The sequence below is a fragment of the Ctenopharyngodon idella genome, chromosome 19 (assembly GCF_019924925.1).
Source record: "Ctenopharyngodon idella isolate HZGC_01 chromosome 19, HZGC01, whole genome shotgun sequence".
NCBI classification, from domain to species: domain Eukaryota; kingdom Metazoa; phylum Chordata; class Actinopteri; order Cypriniformes; family Xenocyprididae; genus Ctenopharyngodon; species Ctenopharyngodon idella.
In genome coordinates, this window is record NC_067238.1 from 17,303,852 (window position 1) to 17,320,245 (window position 16,394).

Consider the following 16,394-nt stretch of genomic DNA (forward strand, 5'->3'; position numbering starts at 1 on the left):
TCAAATTGGCTGAGATTTTTTCCCTTTACATTGTTTGTGTTTTCTGATAGAAAGTCTGTTAATCTCGGTTTCAGGTTGCAGATAGATGGTCGTTTAGCTAAAGCAACTGTTGTTTGCTCACCTGTTAGTTCTAAAGTTCGCTTTTTCAGTGGCGTGACGAGAACGCTGCCGTCTCTGCGGCGTATAGGTCCACTTCTTCTCTCAGAAACCTTCTGTTTGAGTCTGGACCGGACCTTCAGATTGGGCTCAGATGCTGAGAGGAAAGATAAAACCGATTACATTAGTTATTTCTGCAAGGCCAATTAATTATCCGAAAATTGGCTATTTTAACAGACTGGGCCATTTGACAATCAGAGCAGAGTAGGCCAATCACAACAGACTGGGGCATCTGACCAATCAGAGCAGAGGAGGCTCTTGGAAAGGAGGGGCTTAGAAAAACCGAAACCTGCTCTCAAAACATTGATAAAAAAAAAAAATGAATCATAAGATAATTTAAAATTACTTTAAAATCTTGATACAAGATTTATACTGTGTAGAACATTTTTACAATTTTACTTTTACAACATTTTAGAACTTAATGACCTGTCAAATATAGATATAAAATACAACAAAAAAAATGGAGACTTCAGTGCATATATGTACATGAGCAGCTCACAGAACCTGCTGAATGAATGTGTGGCCGCGATCCAGCCACACTAAGGAACTCTGGGATATCTCCCAGCTGTAATGAGGTAAGAACTGGAAGATCAATTCCATCGTTCATCTGGAGGACATTAAATCTGTTCAACAGCTCTCCGCTGGCTGTAGGAGTCCAGTACCTGCCAGCGTGCCAACCACAAACCTCTACGGTAGCCGTGTTTAAACTAACAGAGATATCGGCAGAGACAGAGGGAGATTTGGCTTGGGAAAAAGGGGAAATCCTCTTTTTTTTGTACCACTATGACCTATGGAGTACCAAAATTTACTCTGGAATTTACTCAGGCTAGGCTGGAAAGCCAGCCGCCCTATAGACGCCACCTACCGCCACTCTGACCGCTGAGTGGGCATCAAAGATACACACATCAGGAGACCGACATGATTACAACACACTGTGGGCTGAGGACAGAGATGAAGGGAGATGAGGAATATGAAAATAAACACACACACACACACACACACACACACACACACAAACCCTATTGCAAAGACAGATCGGTGAGAATATGCTACAGGGTTAATAAAATAGTGAAATAAAAATAATTTATAACAAAATAAAATTGAAATAAATATAATTGTAATCATAATAAAAATAAAATAAAAATGTATAACAAAATAATAAAATAAAATTCAAATAAAATATAATTGTATTTATAATAAAAATTATTATAAAATGGAAATTAAATTAATTATATTTAAAATAAGATATTTAAAAATAATACAATGAAATGTATATATTTAATATAACAATATAATTGTATTTATAATAAAATAAAATAAAATACAAAATAACAAAATAAAAATTAAATATAATTACATTTATAATAGAAATACAATAAAAATGAATAAAAACTAAAAAAAATAAATAAAATTTAAATTAAATATAATTATATTTATAATTAAAATAAAATGACTACATCCTACCCCTTAAAAAGATAAACTGTTGACAAAAACAAAAGTTCTTTTGAATATTATAAATTATGAATTATAAATGATTTTGGGTTTGTCAGACTTACTTTAGGGATAAATAGTAAACACACGCACAAACAACTTGAGGTCTTTTGAATACGTTTTTCAAGTTTTGATTTTCCGAAGTTTTTACCACCGCTGTAACCCTACAGTCCTACGGCTTTCATTCGGGAAAAACCCAACAGTCCATATTTTGGCTGTTAACCCAAAAAATGTTACAAGCGATTAAAGAGCCTCACACAGTTGATTAATAAAATGGAAGACGTCTGACAAAAAAGGTCGATCGTAATGAAAAGGATGCTTTGAGTTTCAGGAGCACTTGGCTGAGATTACAGATCACAGCGATGGTGAAATACTGTAATTTAGTCTCTCTGACACATGATGAATAAGAGCTATTAGAAAAATACCGCAAAAATATTTGCCCAGCAATTAGCGGGAAGGATTTACACATTTTTAATTCGTAGGGAAAATACGCAGAGCGGTCGGCATGTTTACGTTGGGCCGCGTCATTAAAGGGCATTTTCAGTGTAGCCCGACTCAAGCTTCCTTAAACAAACACCTGTGGGACGGAGTTACATGGCATGAGCGGGCGACGGCGGTCCGTCCACCAATCTCACGAGCACCTGCGAGGCTTGTTTAGCTGCTGCTGACCAGTTCCATATGGTGGAGGAATGAGAATGTACACACCTCCTACATTACCAGATGTAACTGACAGGTTCAGCTCCTCCTGACAAACCAGCACAGATTGTTAACCACTACTACACCACAGCACCTCACAACAGAGTGCTCAGTCCATAAAAACTATAGATTCCACCAAAATACCCTAGTCACAACAGTTACTGCTCCTACAATAAAATTGTAATTCAATACAGGATCCGCATTAAACAGCATGTTGCTATGAGGTTATTATGATGTTCTAGATGGTTGCCAGGGTGTTGCTATGTGCTAAATTGTTCTTCAGTAGTTTTTAACACATTCCTGGATGGTTGTTAGAGTGTTCTGTGGTTGCTATGCTGTTGCTAAGGTGTTGTGAGTGGTTTACAGCATGTTGCTATGAGGTGACTATGATGTTCTAGATGGTTGCCAGGGTGTTGCTATGTGGTTGCTACATTATTCTTCAGTAGTTTTAGCACATTCCGGAATGGTTGTTAGAATGTTCTCTGTGGTTGCTATGGACTTGCTAAGGTGTTCTGAGTGTTTTACAGCATGTTGCTATTAGGTTACTATGATATTATATATGGTTGCCAGGGTGTTGCTATGTGGTTGCTAAAGTGTCCTTCAGTAGTTTTTAAACACATTCCTGGGTGGTTGCTAGAATGTTCTGTGTGGTTGTTATGTGGTTTCTAAGGTGTTCTAAGCGGTTTACAGCATGTTGCTATGAGGTTACTATGGTGTTTTAGATGGTTGCCAGGGTGTTGCTATGTGGTTGCTAAAGTGTTCTTCAGTAGTTTTTAGCACATTCCTGGGTGGTTGCTAGAAGGTTCTGTGTGGTTACTATGCAGTTACTAGGTATTTTGTGTGGTTTACAGCATGTTCCTTAAATGTTACTATGGTGTTTTCGATGGTTGCCAGGGTGTTGCTATGCAGTTTGCAAAAGTATTCTGTAGTTTTTAGCACATTCCTGGGTGGTTGTTAGAATGTTCTGTGTGGTTGCTATGCGGTTCCTAGGGTTTCTGAACAGTTTACAGCATGTTGCTATGAGGTTACTATGGTGTTCTAGATGGTTGCCAGGGTGTTGCTATGTGGTTGCTAAATTGTTCTTCAGTAGTTTTTAACACACTCCTGGGTGGCTGCTAGAATATTCTGTGTGGTTACTATGCAGTTACTAGGTATTCTGTGTGATTTACAGCATGTTCCTTAAATGTTACTATGGTGTTTTAGATGGTTGCCAGGGTGTTGCTATGCAGTTTGCAAAAGTATTCTGTAGTTTTTAGCACATTTCTGGGTGGTTGTTAGAATGTTCTGTGTGGTTGCAATGCGGTTTCTAGGTATTCTGAACGGTTTACAGCATGTTGCTATGAGGTTACTATGATGTTCTAGATGGTTGCTAGGGTGTTGCTATGGGTTTGGTAAGGCGTTCTTGAGTAGTTTTTAGCACATTCCTGGGTGGTTGTTAGAATGTTTTCTGTGGTTGCTATGTAGTTGCTAAGGTGTTCTGAGTGGTTTACAGCATGTTGCTATGAGGTTTCTATGGTGTTTTAGATGGTTGCCAGGGCGTTGCTATGTGGTTGCTTGGATATTCTGGGTATTTGCTAAGTGGATGCTTACCGGCTCTGTCTAAAAAATTCATTTTCATTTTGCAGAGCAACCAACACCCTAGCAACCATCTAGAACATCATAGTAACCTCATAGCAACATGCTGTAAACCGTTCAGAATACCTAGGAACCGCATTGCAACCACACAGAACATTCTAACAACCACCCAGAAATGTGCTAAAAACTACAGAATACTTTTGCAAACTGCATAGCAACACCCTGGCAACCATCTAAAACACCATAGTAACATTTAAGGCACCCTGGCACCCTAAACATCCAAATCGCTAGTTGTAAGTAATAGTGGCGCTTGCACTAGCAGTATTCCAGTGTCTCTCCCGCTGTTCTCTTTCCTTACACAAACAGATCTGTCGCCTGCACATCATGACCACTCAGCATCCCGCCCCCCCTTCACACCTGTCAATCATTCAGCCGAGAAGGGTCCTGACCAGGGCAAAGAACAAGCGCTACCTTCATGATCACCCCGACACCCCCTGCCTGGCCGAATCTGAGCGGGAATCTACCGGGAATGAGGCCTCAAAACGTCATTTAAACAGGAGAGTCTACACACAGGATGTTTGATATTTCAATTCATACATAAAAACAGTTTTTCATGTTTAGCTAGCCGTGCTTAAACATTTTGAATGCTGGATATGAAACTGCTCGTTGTGGGAGTGATTACAGTCATAAAAAAGCCTAAAAATCATTCCGTTCAGGCACAGGGAGGTGTTTTGTGTTTTAATTGGCCGCTTCTGCTCTATCTTTCCTCGTTCTGATCTACGGTCTGAAACCAGAGCCACAGGAAGTGGCCCTGCAGACTGTCTTGTCAGCGTAGACAAATTATTCCATTGACAAAAAAGCAGGCTGTTTTTCTTTTCATTTTTTTTAGCTTTTGCATCGTTCCTGTTGTTTTTGTATCCCCCTAATGTACCGGACGGGCCTCTTTTTAAAAGCTGTTACCTGAGTTATTGAGAGGGGATGAAAAGACGCCCCACGGTTTCGCACTGATCTCCGATGCGACCTGAGGCAGTGCAGACCCCTGCGCTCGGGAAAAATCTCCCCGGAGGTTTGCGGTATTCCGGCCCGTTGAGCCTCAGGACCCCCTTCCCGCTTTTTAGGCCATGCTGGAAATTCAGTGAAAACAGTGCCTGGACGAAAACCAGGTCTATATTTACATTTCCTTTGAAAAGGGTTTCAGTCTTATCATTGAGTCAGTCGTATCACCTTCCTCTGCAAACTCATCTCGAAATCAGCCTCGCAACTAAACGCCGAAATATGCAGAAAATATCCGAGGTTGAAGATCATGTTGACTCAAATACGAGTTCCCGGAAAAGTGAGCATGTTTTCAGATGTACTTTTTTTGTGGTGTTTGCAAAGTTAAGCATCACTTTTACTATTACTGTGTACCGTTCAAAAGACTTTTATTTTCTTTTGAAATATGCGTTTCTTCAGCAAGGATGCATTAAATTGATCAAAAGTGACAGTAAAGACATTTATAATGTCAGAAAAGTTCTCCATTTTAAATAAATGCTGTTCTTTTCAACTTTCTATTTGTCAAAGAATCCTGCATAAAATGTATCAGTGTTTGCACAAAAATATGAAGCGGCACAACTTTTTTTAACATTGATAATAATCAGAAATATACGGTGCCCCGCACATGACATGCAGGAAAAGAAATAGTAGGCTAAGTCGTGCGCACGATTTACTAATTTGTTCCCTCGATTTGCTAAATAGTGGGCACGATTTATGAATCGAGGGAACGAATTAGTAAATTGTGGGAAAGAAATAGTAAATCGTGCGCACGATTTAGCAAATCGAGGGAACGAAATAGTAAATCATTCGCGCGATTTAGTAAATCGAGGGAACGAATAAGTAAATTGTGCACACGATTTAGCAAATCGAGGAAACAAAATAATAAATCGTGCACACGATTTAGCAAATCGAGGGAACGAAATAGCAAATCGTGCGCACGATTTAGCAAATCGAGGAAACTAAATAGTAAATCGTACGCACTGTATTTTTGATCAAATAAATAGCCTTGTTTGTAAAAGAAGCCTCTTCTGCTCACCATTAAAAATATTACAGACCCAAACTTTCAAATAGTAGTGTAACTTACTTTTTCCAATATTTGGCAGTGCTTATGTAAAATGCTGTGCAGGGAATCAAACAAATCAGTTTTACCGTATTTTTGATCAAATAAATGCAGCTTTGGTGAGCATAAACAATAAAGTAAAACATTTAAAAATCGTACTTTTAAACATTACGTCACTAAGCGCTCAGATTTTTTAACCTAGCAGACAATAAAACATGGAAAACAATTCCATTTAAAAGGTCAAATGCTCACAATGACCATCCTGAACACTCATCTGAGGTGATTCGCAACCGTACGACCCAAAGCCACCTACTTCCTGCTTCCGCCCCCAGGACGAGTTAACCTCTGCGCCAGAGAGCTGAACCCCTCTGCCCGGCCCGGCTCTCGTCTCTACAACCCCTCCGCTGGGTAATTGTTTGCAAACCTCGGCACCGGCCGCCCCGGGGCACACAGCGGGCACAAGCATGGTCATTCTCACCATGCTGACCCTAAAGCTAAACAGGGTCACTCACCGGCCCCATTTAGCTCTGCCCACAGGCCACCGGGCTCAGTGACATGCTCAGTTGACCCATGACCCCAGTGATTAAATATCGGCCAGATTCATCTGCAAACATTTAGGCAGTGTCACCTCCGCCGAGCCCCTGTGACATTCATGTAATGCTGTTAGATTCTGCACGAGCTTGGAGCAAGAACACACATCAGGTCAGATCGCCCTCGCTGGAGGTCACTAAGCTCTGTTACAAAACCAAATGAGCACTCTACATAGACAGCATCAAAATTATACTGCATTTTGGTCAAACAAACTAAAAAAAATCCATCCATTTGGTCAAACAAACTAAGAAAGACAATGATTAAAAACTTAATTCAATACTAAAACAGCTTTTTCTATGCGGTTTGGCCGTTGGTTCACACACAAACCCAGTATCCGGTCACTGAAACTGAACTTTTTTGAAAACTCCATGGTGAAGATTTTTAGAAACTCTGGTTGCATTGTTGTCATGTAGACGGTGAAACAGATGATTTTGGCTTGTGATGTCGGAACCGGAACCAGTAATAACCTTTTTTCCAGGCTTCTGGCCAACATGGCTTTATGGTTAGGGTTATATCGCCACCTGTTGGTTTGGCATGGTTTGGTTGTGTTTTTGCGTTTTAATGTTGACGCAATTTTTTTTTTTAAAAGGAGGAAAAACTTGTGTACGTGTGGACTAGGCCTAAGTTATGAAAACATTAATTTTGAATGTTCTCTGAACGTTCAAAATGTCAATTTTTTTTAAATGTTTTTAAAACTTTTTTTTTTTTTTTTGGTTATGTGAGCGAACAGAAACATTCCGTTTTGCAAACATTATGGGAACAGTACTTTTTGAATGTTCTCTGAAATGTTAAAACATTTAAATATGGCCAGATAACTTTGAACTAACGTTCTATTAATGTTACTGGAGGAACGTTTGTTCATAACTTTGAGAGAACTAAAACGTTTGGGAAGTTCTGAGAAAGTTTGCGCTCCAAAAATAATTTCCTTGCATTGTATTTTTGTCTTGTTTTCCATTACAAATATCTAAAAAATCTTAAATCAAGATGCTTGAGAAGAAAAATATATAAATTAAGTGAGTTTAAAATATATCTGTCAGTGGGGTAAGAAGAACAATCTAGTTTTCCCTTTAAATTAAGCATATTTTTCTAACCTCATTAGCCAATATTTTTTCTTGTTTTATTAAGCATAAACTCACTTAATTTTGATATATTCTTCAGAAATTAAGACTTGAAGTAATTTTGCTTCTCAAGTATCTTAATTTAAGAATGTTTATATATTTGTACTGGAAAACAAGACAAGAAATGTGTTTATGTGCGTTATATATTTGTTGTGCTTTTTAGAGAATTGCATTGTTAGTTAAGCAGGATGCTAATGGAAAACATTCTACATGCTGCCTTAGAAGGCAGCTGCCTATGTAGGAAGTACACACCAATGCAGCTCACTAGGTTTTCATTCAATCTTGACTAATCAAGTTGAGCCATTAGCAATAACATGCAAAACACACTGACTTACAGTAGACTTCTGTATATAATCAGACTTAAGAACCATTCGTTGTGACAAAACCACACACACTTCCCATCAGCCCACTGCCGTTCTCAAAGACCCAAACCTGACAGCTTCCAAACATGTCTCAGATTATACTGATTTCGTAAGGATCATAGGACAGGATTCTTCAGCGTGACCTCTGAACTCTGACCTACCAGTCTTCCTGAGAGGGAAGTCCTCTCTGTAGTCCAGGCCAGAGGTCAGAGGGTATTTGAAGGTGGGCGGAGTCTCTCCTAGCGGAGGGGAGCTCTGATCTGCAGGACCCGGGTGGGCGGAGCTGTGATGACATCATGACAGAGCGTTACACTTTTGATACTTTTGATTCCACTCACATTCTATTCTATTTTATTAAACATTCACATGGAACGGAAGTCTGAACTGTGGTATAATGCTCTTGAATGAAGCTGAAGGAGGCTGATGTACCTGTACCACAGTTTTGAGCGGCTGAGAGGGTAACCAGCGCCGGACACGGACGGGTCTTTAGCCGATTTACTCATCAGAAAGTCGTGCAGTTTCTGCCGAACTTCAGTACTTGCCATTGCACCTGCAGAAAACATGGTAGAAATTTAATTCAACTTTATGACAGATTAAATTAAACGTCAGCTATCAGTCTATATGTGATTATTAATATGTAATGACTTAACGTGTATGTCAGACTTAATATGTAATGGATATATATATATATATATATATAAGTTAATATATAACTGATCTGAAATATTCTTTTATATACAGTATGTCCTTAATATCTATATTTAAATAATTGAATACATTTATGTTTACATTTATTTTCAATTTAATTGTTCATATTTATGTATTTTATTAATATTTTCTTTAAAACCTAATAGTTATTCTTGTAATCAAGTAATTTAAAAGATCTCATTTGCTGTATGCTTGACATTATCAAGCATACAGTACTTTTATATAATTTTATATTTTAATGTTTAAATATAATTGGTAATGATAATTATAATTTAAATATATTATTTGATTATTTCATGTTTATATAATATAATAAATATAATATTTAATAATTATAATTATTAAATATATTATTAAATATATTTAATTATATGATTGTGTTATATTGATATTATAATAAATAAGATTAAATATTATATAATTATAATTATATTATTAAAATGAATAAAATTAAATATTTATTTATAATATTTTACTATTAAGTCTAATAGTTTTCCTTGCAATCTAGTAATTTAAATGATCTCATTTAAATGATACAGTGCTTTTATATAATTTTATATTTTAATATTTAAATATAATTGTTAATTATAATTTAAATATAATATTCATAATAAATCATATTAAATATTATATTATTATAAATATAATTGTATTATTAAAATTTACAAAATTAAATATTTATTTATTATATTTTACTATTAAGTCTAGTAATTTAAAAGGTCTCATTTTCTGTGTGCTATCTCTATTCTGAGTATGCTTGACAAATAAATATTTATATATATATAATATATAATATTTTTATATAGAATAATTTCAATGCATTTTTTATTATTATTTGATTTTCTCACTCTGCTCAAGTTACATGTGCAACTCAGAAAGGAGAGACATGTGCAGAAACAGTGCCACCTAGTGGTGAATCCAACAATTTTCAGGATTAAATCATAGCTAAAATGTTGCTAAAAAAAAAACAAGCAAAAACAAAACTAGTGTTTGCTCACTCTCTTTGGATCGCTCCTTCCGTCTGTGGTGCTGGTGTTTCTGCGTTTCTCTCCTGTGAAGCTCCTTCTCGTCCTCTCGCACCTCCTCTCTCTCCTCCTCACCCACCAGCCGACGCTCCTCAGCGAACACTTCCTGCTGCTGCCGGAGAGTTAACAGAGCCTGCTGGAGCTGACAGACAGAGAAAAACTCCATCGTAAACAGACACATGCACAGAGTTAAAAAACATGGCTGATTCCAATGGCCGATGTTGATATTTAGAGATCAAGCTGACCTCAGATTGATGTACTGGCGATATACAGTATCCCCAAGAAGTGTTTGAACATTTAATCTAAATCTGATTTATCACAAAACATACTTTTCAAACAAAACATGTCACAAAAAGTTTAAAGAGTAAGATTAAAAGTCACTGAAAATGAAATACTGCGGCATTTAAGTGCAGATTACCATTATTTTGATATTTAGTGATTTATTTTTGTGACCAATCAGCATGCAGTATCAACTCTTCTGCATGTGCTCACTCATTCACTCTCTTTGCATTGCTTCACACACGCTGAGGTAATGAGATTATCTAAACTTCCGACTAAATCAATTTGTTTCCTGCAGGTCAGCCAAGTGACCTTAAACCACACTGACCTGCTTCAAACAGGAAGATCAGCTTTTTCCGATCTACAAATATCTGACACAAACAGCATCTTGATTTGACTAATGAATGGGTCAACGGCATCATTTCTGTAGGTGGAGTTTGCTCCATGTAAACAGAGCTTTATATGGATAGTTATGTCACATTGTCGTCATTGCATGTAACTTCCTGGTATCCTCAAATATAGTAACCAGGTTAACTGTTTTATTTAGCATAGTTAAATTTGCACACACTGTAAAAATTATGTTCTTCCTCAGTAAAATTTGTTTTGTTTTCCAGTACAAATATCAAAACATTCTTAAATCAAGATTTAACATTTACACTAATTTATTTGAGATACAAAATTATGTAAAATGAGAAGTCTTCTTTTCTGAAAAATGTGTTAAAATTTGGTGGGTTTTTGCTGAAAACAAGAACAAATATCTGGGTCAGAAAAATAAACTTGTTTTCTCTTTGAATTAAGTTTTTATTTTTCTGACCCCACTGACAGATGTTTGTTCTTATTTTAAGCATACACTCACTTGATACATTTTTCAGAAAACAATACTTAATATCTTAAGTAATTTTGATTCTCAATTAAATATGTAGATATTTATACTGGAAAACATAAAAATACCAAGTAGAAATTTGCAGTACAGTCAGGTTTGGTATTTATACTTTCTAAACAGTATGATAACTGCAATGTTTGTTTATGTTTATTGGCAGTGTGTGGTTTTTCCATCAGGGGTCACAGTAAATAAAGGCTGATTCCCAGCTTACAAAATTATGTTCAAAGAACTTTTTGCAAACATTCCCATTAAGTTATGAAAACATTATTTCTGGATTTTATCTAAACGTTCAATTGTCCAGGTTTTCAAATGTTTTAAAAACATTTTCTGCTTGGTTATGCTAATGATAAAGAGGCCATGTCCTTTTTCAGATTCCTAATATTGTTTTTGGGCTCTACTAGAATAGATTTTCATGCTTGATTGTTCAAAAACACCTTGTTTTTCCCAAATTCTCCATTGTTGCAGCTCCTCTCTTCCCAGTCTGTCAGTAACTCTCTGTTTTGTTCCTGTATCTATGAAGCACCTCCTTCTGAAAACCACAATGTGCTCTGATTGGTCGGCTCAACCAGTGTGTTGTGATTGGTCAAGTGTTTGGAAAATGTCTCGCCCCTTACCATTACCACGAGTTTCAACACACTACTAACTAACTCAACCAGGCCCCGTCCCTTTATTTTGCGTATGCCTTGGGCGGGAATTATTGAAATTAGGAATATTGTGACGTGTTTGTTCCTGGAAGAAAACTCAAGAATACAATGGAGGAGTTTCAGAATAATTCAAAATACGCCACAGATCATTTTTTATAGCTTGTCAAATTTGCCCCTATTTGGGTGCAAGCAAAAACATGTCGTTTTTGTGTGTGTCCCTTTAAATGCAAATGAGCCCCCTTTCCAGAATAGGGTGGAGCTTTAACAGCTCATGCTTCGGTTGCCCAACAACAACAAAGCTGGAGAATCTCACGCAGCCAAAATGAGGATTGTCAGTAACGGTGTTCAGCCTTACATTGTTCAAACCGGAGTCGACACTGATGGAGAGACTCAGGAAGAAGTTACAACTTTTAGAATGAAACTGGACATTTCTGAATGGTTAGTGGATAAATGTATGTAGCTGCTGTTGAGTTGAGTTGAATTAACCATCATTTGTGAAGCAGTCCAGTGTAAAATGACGGCATGTCAACAACACTCTACTATAACAACTCTTCCTCTTCTCTAAAGCAGCCCAACATGGCCTCCCCCCTTTGTTGTGTGTTCTCGGGGGTGGGGTTTATGTAAATTTTAGGGTTAGTGATGTCACTAACCCAGGAAGAAGCTTGTTGTAGTCCCTACCAGCCATTTGTTGTAGTCCTTAAAAAGTGATTTCTGTAAAAGAAAATATCTCCCTTTGCATTGAACTTTGAGCGTCGTAACTTTGCAGATGTTGTTTATGTTCAAACAGCAACATTACACACTAACTAAAGTTAAAAAAGTGGAATCATAATCAAGGACCCTTTTAAAAGTACCTTCACAGAACATTAGCCAAAGTTCTTTAAACGTTCCCTGTTAGATGGTTGTACCTTGATGTGCTCCTCGAGCTGGGCCTGATGTTGTCTCAGTAGGTTCTGGTGCTGTTTCTGGAACTCAGAGATGAGTAGCTGTTTCTGGATCTGCTGCTGTCTCTGGATCAGAAGCAGCTCGCGCTGTAACTGCTTCTCCCAATCATCAGAATCACGGTCCCAGTCCAGCATACTGACCCCAGACGTGCCCACTGCAGACAACCCCTCCGAATCTGAGAGAGAGAGAGAGTGCAAATACACTTCAAACAAGAGTTAATGCAATAAAGTCACACTTGAGATTCGATAACTGTTTAGCTTTTCCAGTAACATGCTACTTTGCCCAACAAGTTTGATTCATTTAAGCTAACAAATACAGTGTAAATACCTCAGTTTTACTGCTCACACAGGATTGCAGTGTTAGCTGCATAAAAACGATGAATTAAAACCCTTCTTTAGGCTCTTTAAATAAACCCAAGGGCAATTACGGGCATAATCTACAGGGAGGGTCTTTTTATGGTGTCTGTTTCAAATGCCTCGAGCATAAACACGGAGGTATTTCAACAACCTCCCGTTCGAGGCCGAAATATTATTTGAGCTCAATCTAAAGCGAGACACCATGTGACTGTCATGTTTGAGTTGCACTTAATGTATTTTTACACAAGTGAAAAAAGGAAAGGCATTTGGTATATGTGTAGTATATGTGTGTGTTCAGAGAGAGAATGATCTGGTCTCATGCCCTAAAAAAGCTGCGCTGTAAAAACACGCTCGTAAACATGACCTTAATCTGCTGCTCCAAACTCCTCGCTAATAAACCTATTAGTGCATATGCTGTTTTCTGCATGTGTTCTTTATAAAGTGCACAAAAACAACCATAAGAATGAAACAACAACGAGACAGATTTTCATATCTTACCTCTTTCAGTATCAGTATATCAATAATATATACAGTATCTCAATTGTTTCTTAGATGTTTCTCCTGAGGGAAAGACCCCAGTGATCTCATGCATGTCTCCTCTTGAGATTCAGATGTATCCATCCATGTATCCATTTATCCATGTATCCATTTCCATCACATGAGGGAAAAAAATGCTTTGGTAAATCATGATTATAAGATTAAAATTATGTCATGAAAAGTCAAAATGATGACATATCAAGTTATTATGACACAAATCATTATGAGAGAAAAAAAAACTGAATTATGAGACAAAAACATCACAATAATGACATGTTTTTATGTAATATTTATGACTTAGTGTCTCATATTTTGAATTATGTCATAATTTTGGCTTTTTATGTCATAATTTACTTTGTCATAATTATGACTTTTTATCTCATTATGATTTAGCATCTCATTATTTTGAATTATGTCATAATTTTGGCTTTTTATGTCATAATTATTTCTTTTTGTCAAAATTATGACATGAACAGTTGAAATGATGACATACCAAGTCATTATGACAAGTCATTATGAGATAAAAAGTCAGAATTATGAGATATAAAGTAAAATAATGACATGTTTTGAGTCATATTTATGACTTGGTATCTCATAATTTCTGCTTTTTATGCCATAATGACTTTTTATCTCATTATGACTTAGTATCTCATAATTTTGAATTGATATAATTTTGTCTTATGTCATAATTATTTCTCTTCGTCATATTCTTTTTGTTATGACTTTTTATGTGATAGTTATGACTTAGTATGTCATAATTTCGACTTTTCTCATAACTATGACTGTCATAATTGTGACTTATGAAATAATTTGTCTTTTTATGTGATAGCTGTGACTAAGTGTCATAATTGTGATTTATTAAGTCGTAATTTTTTTTTATATTTTGTGATAGTTGTGACTTAGTATTTTATAATTGTGACTTTTATCTCATTATTTTTACTTTTTATGCCATATATTTTTATGTTAGTTATGACTTAGTATGTCATAATTTCAACTTTTTCTCATTTATGACTTAGCATGTTATAATTGTGACTTATTATGTCATAATTTTGATATTTTATGTCGTAATTATGACCTTTTATCATTATTAAGACTTAGTATCTTAAAATTTTGATTTGTCATAATTTCAACTTAATTTCATAGTTATGACTTGTATGACAATTTGACCTAATCTCATGATTATGATTAGTATGTCATAAATTTGACATTTATCTCATAATTTTTACCTTTTATATCATAATTCTGACTTTTTATCTTATAATTATGACTTAGTATGGCAAAATTTTGACTTTTTATGTCATAATTATGATTTACCAAAGCATGATTTCTTTTTTGGTTACACTTTATTTCGATGGTCCACTTTAGGCATTCTACTGTGGCTGAAACTGGACTTCCATACAGAAGAGATGTCAAAGATGTGCTCTGAATTGACAAGATACCAAAGTCTCCAATCATACGTCAGGGATCTCAATATGAACTCAAACATTTTTATCTAATTCTTCTATGATCAAATAATCTGAGCTGCTCTCCACATTCATTTATATTGTACTGTAGCTCTACACTCTTAACGTATGTCAACAATTTTCTCGTTTGTGTTTTTTTAACACAATAAAATCTTCCTCTGGTCACACACAGTTATTCTTTGATGGTGGGTTATGGGGGTAACAGTTGCATTTGACTCAGAATATCAGCATCACGTCCACGTTCGGGCGATGAAATAAAAACCGCCACGTTGTGAAACTATCTCTTGCCACAGAGACTCCATCGGGCCCCCGGCCCAGAATACACAAACCACAAAAAGCACACGCCACCAAAACAGAACCACAACACTGGCCAAAGGTGTCAATCAACACCAAAAATACTGCGGCATGTGCTCTGAACGCAATAAAAGACGCCCATGAAAAATCTTCAGTTCGAAAACATCTCATTGTTTGTATCTCCTGTTGTTATTAAAATAAAAGAGTGTGCATTATAAATAAAGCCTTCCGGTATGTAGTTACGTGAGGAGTTAACTCAGACGGAACGATAACCGGGGCTAATCTTAGCATCCTAATGCCTTAAGCCCAAAATACGGTGGCTAAGAATAGTCAGGCTTGAAGTCAAGAGGCCAGAACATTCAACATGCAGCCGCGGGCAGTAACGGAGTGCAGAGGGGTAAATAACTGCCCTCTCACGCCATTCCTAAAGCGGGACGCCGCTCACAAACACACCTGAGCACAACACTTGTCAAAAGATGTTTCTCAAAAACGACAAATCAAGTATGAAGTAAACATGCATCCACCTGCTAAACACTGATTTCACTTGACAACATTAGATTCTGCTATGAAAATCTAGTGATGTATTCAGCAAGGATGCATTAAATTGATCAAAAGTGACAGTAAAGAATGTTACAAAAGATTTCTATTTCAAATAAATGCTTTCTATTTAAAAAATACACAAAAAATATATAACAGACACAACTGTTTTCAACATTGATAATATTTATCAAATGTTTCTTAAGCAGCAAATCAGTATATTAGAATGATTTCTGAAGGATCATGGAGTAATTATGATCTGCGAGTTCAAAATGAATGAATTCAGCTACATATTTGCGCTTATATGGAAACAGTGTGCGACAATGGGGGTTGTGCTATCATTTTTACCTTCTTAGTATGCCCTTTCTCATCACCAGCTAAGTACATACATTTAGTGTGTAGTAGAAATACGCTAAATGGGACACAGACACACACTTGGACGAGCTCTCATTCCCTGCAGAACAACTCCAGGTGTCTGAGGGAAACAACATCTCAAAGTCAAGTAGACACATGCTAAAAACAGGAGATGCACTGTTGAACTCTTAAGCTGTTAACTCATTGAGTTACCAGACTGGTAGACTCAAAAATTAATAGCTATGTTTGGAAGCACTGTACTACTCTCACTGCAAAACTCAGTATTTTTCT

At 36.5% G+C, this 16,394-nt stretch overlaps 1 protein-coding gene across 5 annotated transcripts in view; it reads right to left on the minus strand.

Moving 5' to 3' along the window:
• Nucleotides 1-16,394, minus strand: part of LOC127501587 (histone deacetylase 9-B) — a 38,997-nt gene that overhangs the window by 12,380 nt on the left and 10,223 nt on the right. For all 5 annotated transcript variants that reach the window (XR_007926648.1, XM_051873636.1, XM_051873635.1 and 2 more), the window contains 5 exons: nt 12,526-12,737; nt 9,788-9,956; nt 8,511-8,631; nt 8,243-8,364; nt 122-253 (listed from right to left, as the gene is read on the minus strand). Coding sequence is in view for 4 of the 5 variants with exons in the window: in XM_051873635.1 (XP_051729595.1) it covers nt 122-253; nt 8,243-8,364; nt 8,511-8,631; nt 9,788-9,956; nt 12,526-12,737 (756 nt within the window). In the remaining variant the exon portion in view is untranslated. The remainder of the gene's footprint in view (nt 1-121; nt 254-8,242; nt 8,365-8,510; nt 8,632-9,787; nt 9,957-12,525; nt 12,738-16,394) is intronic.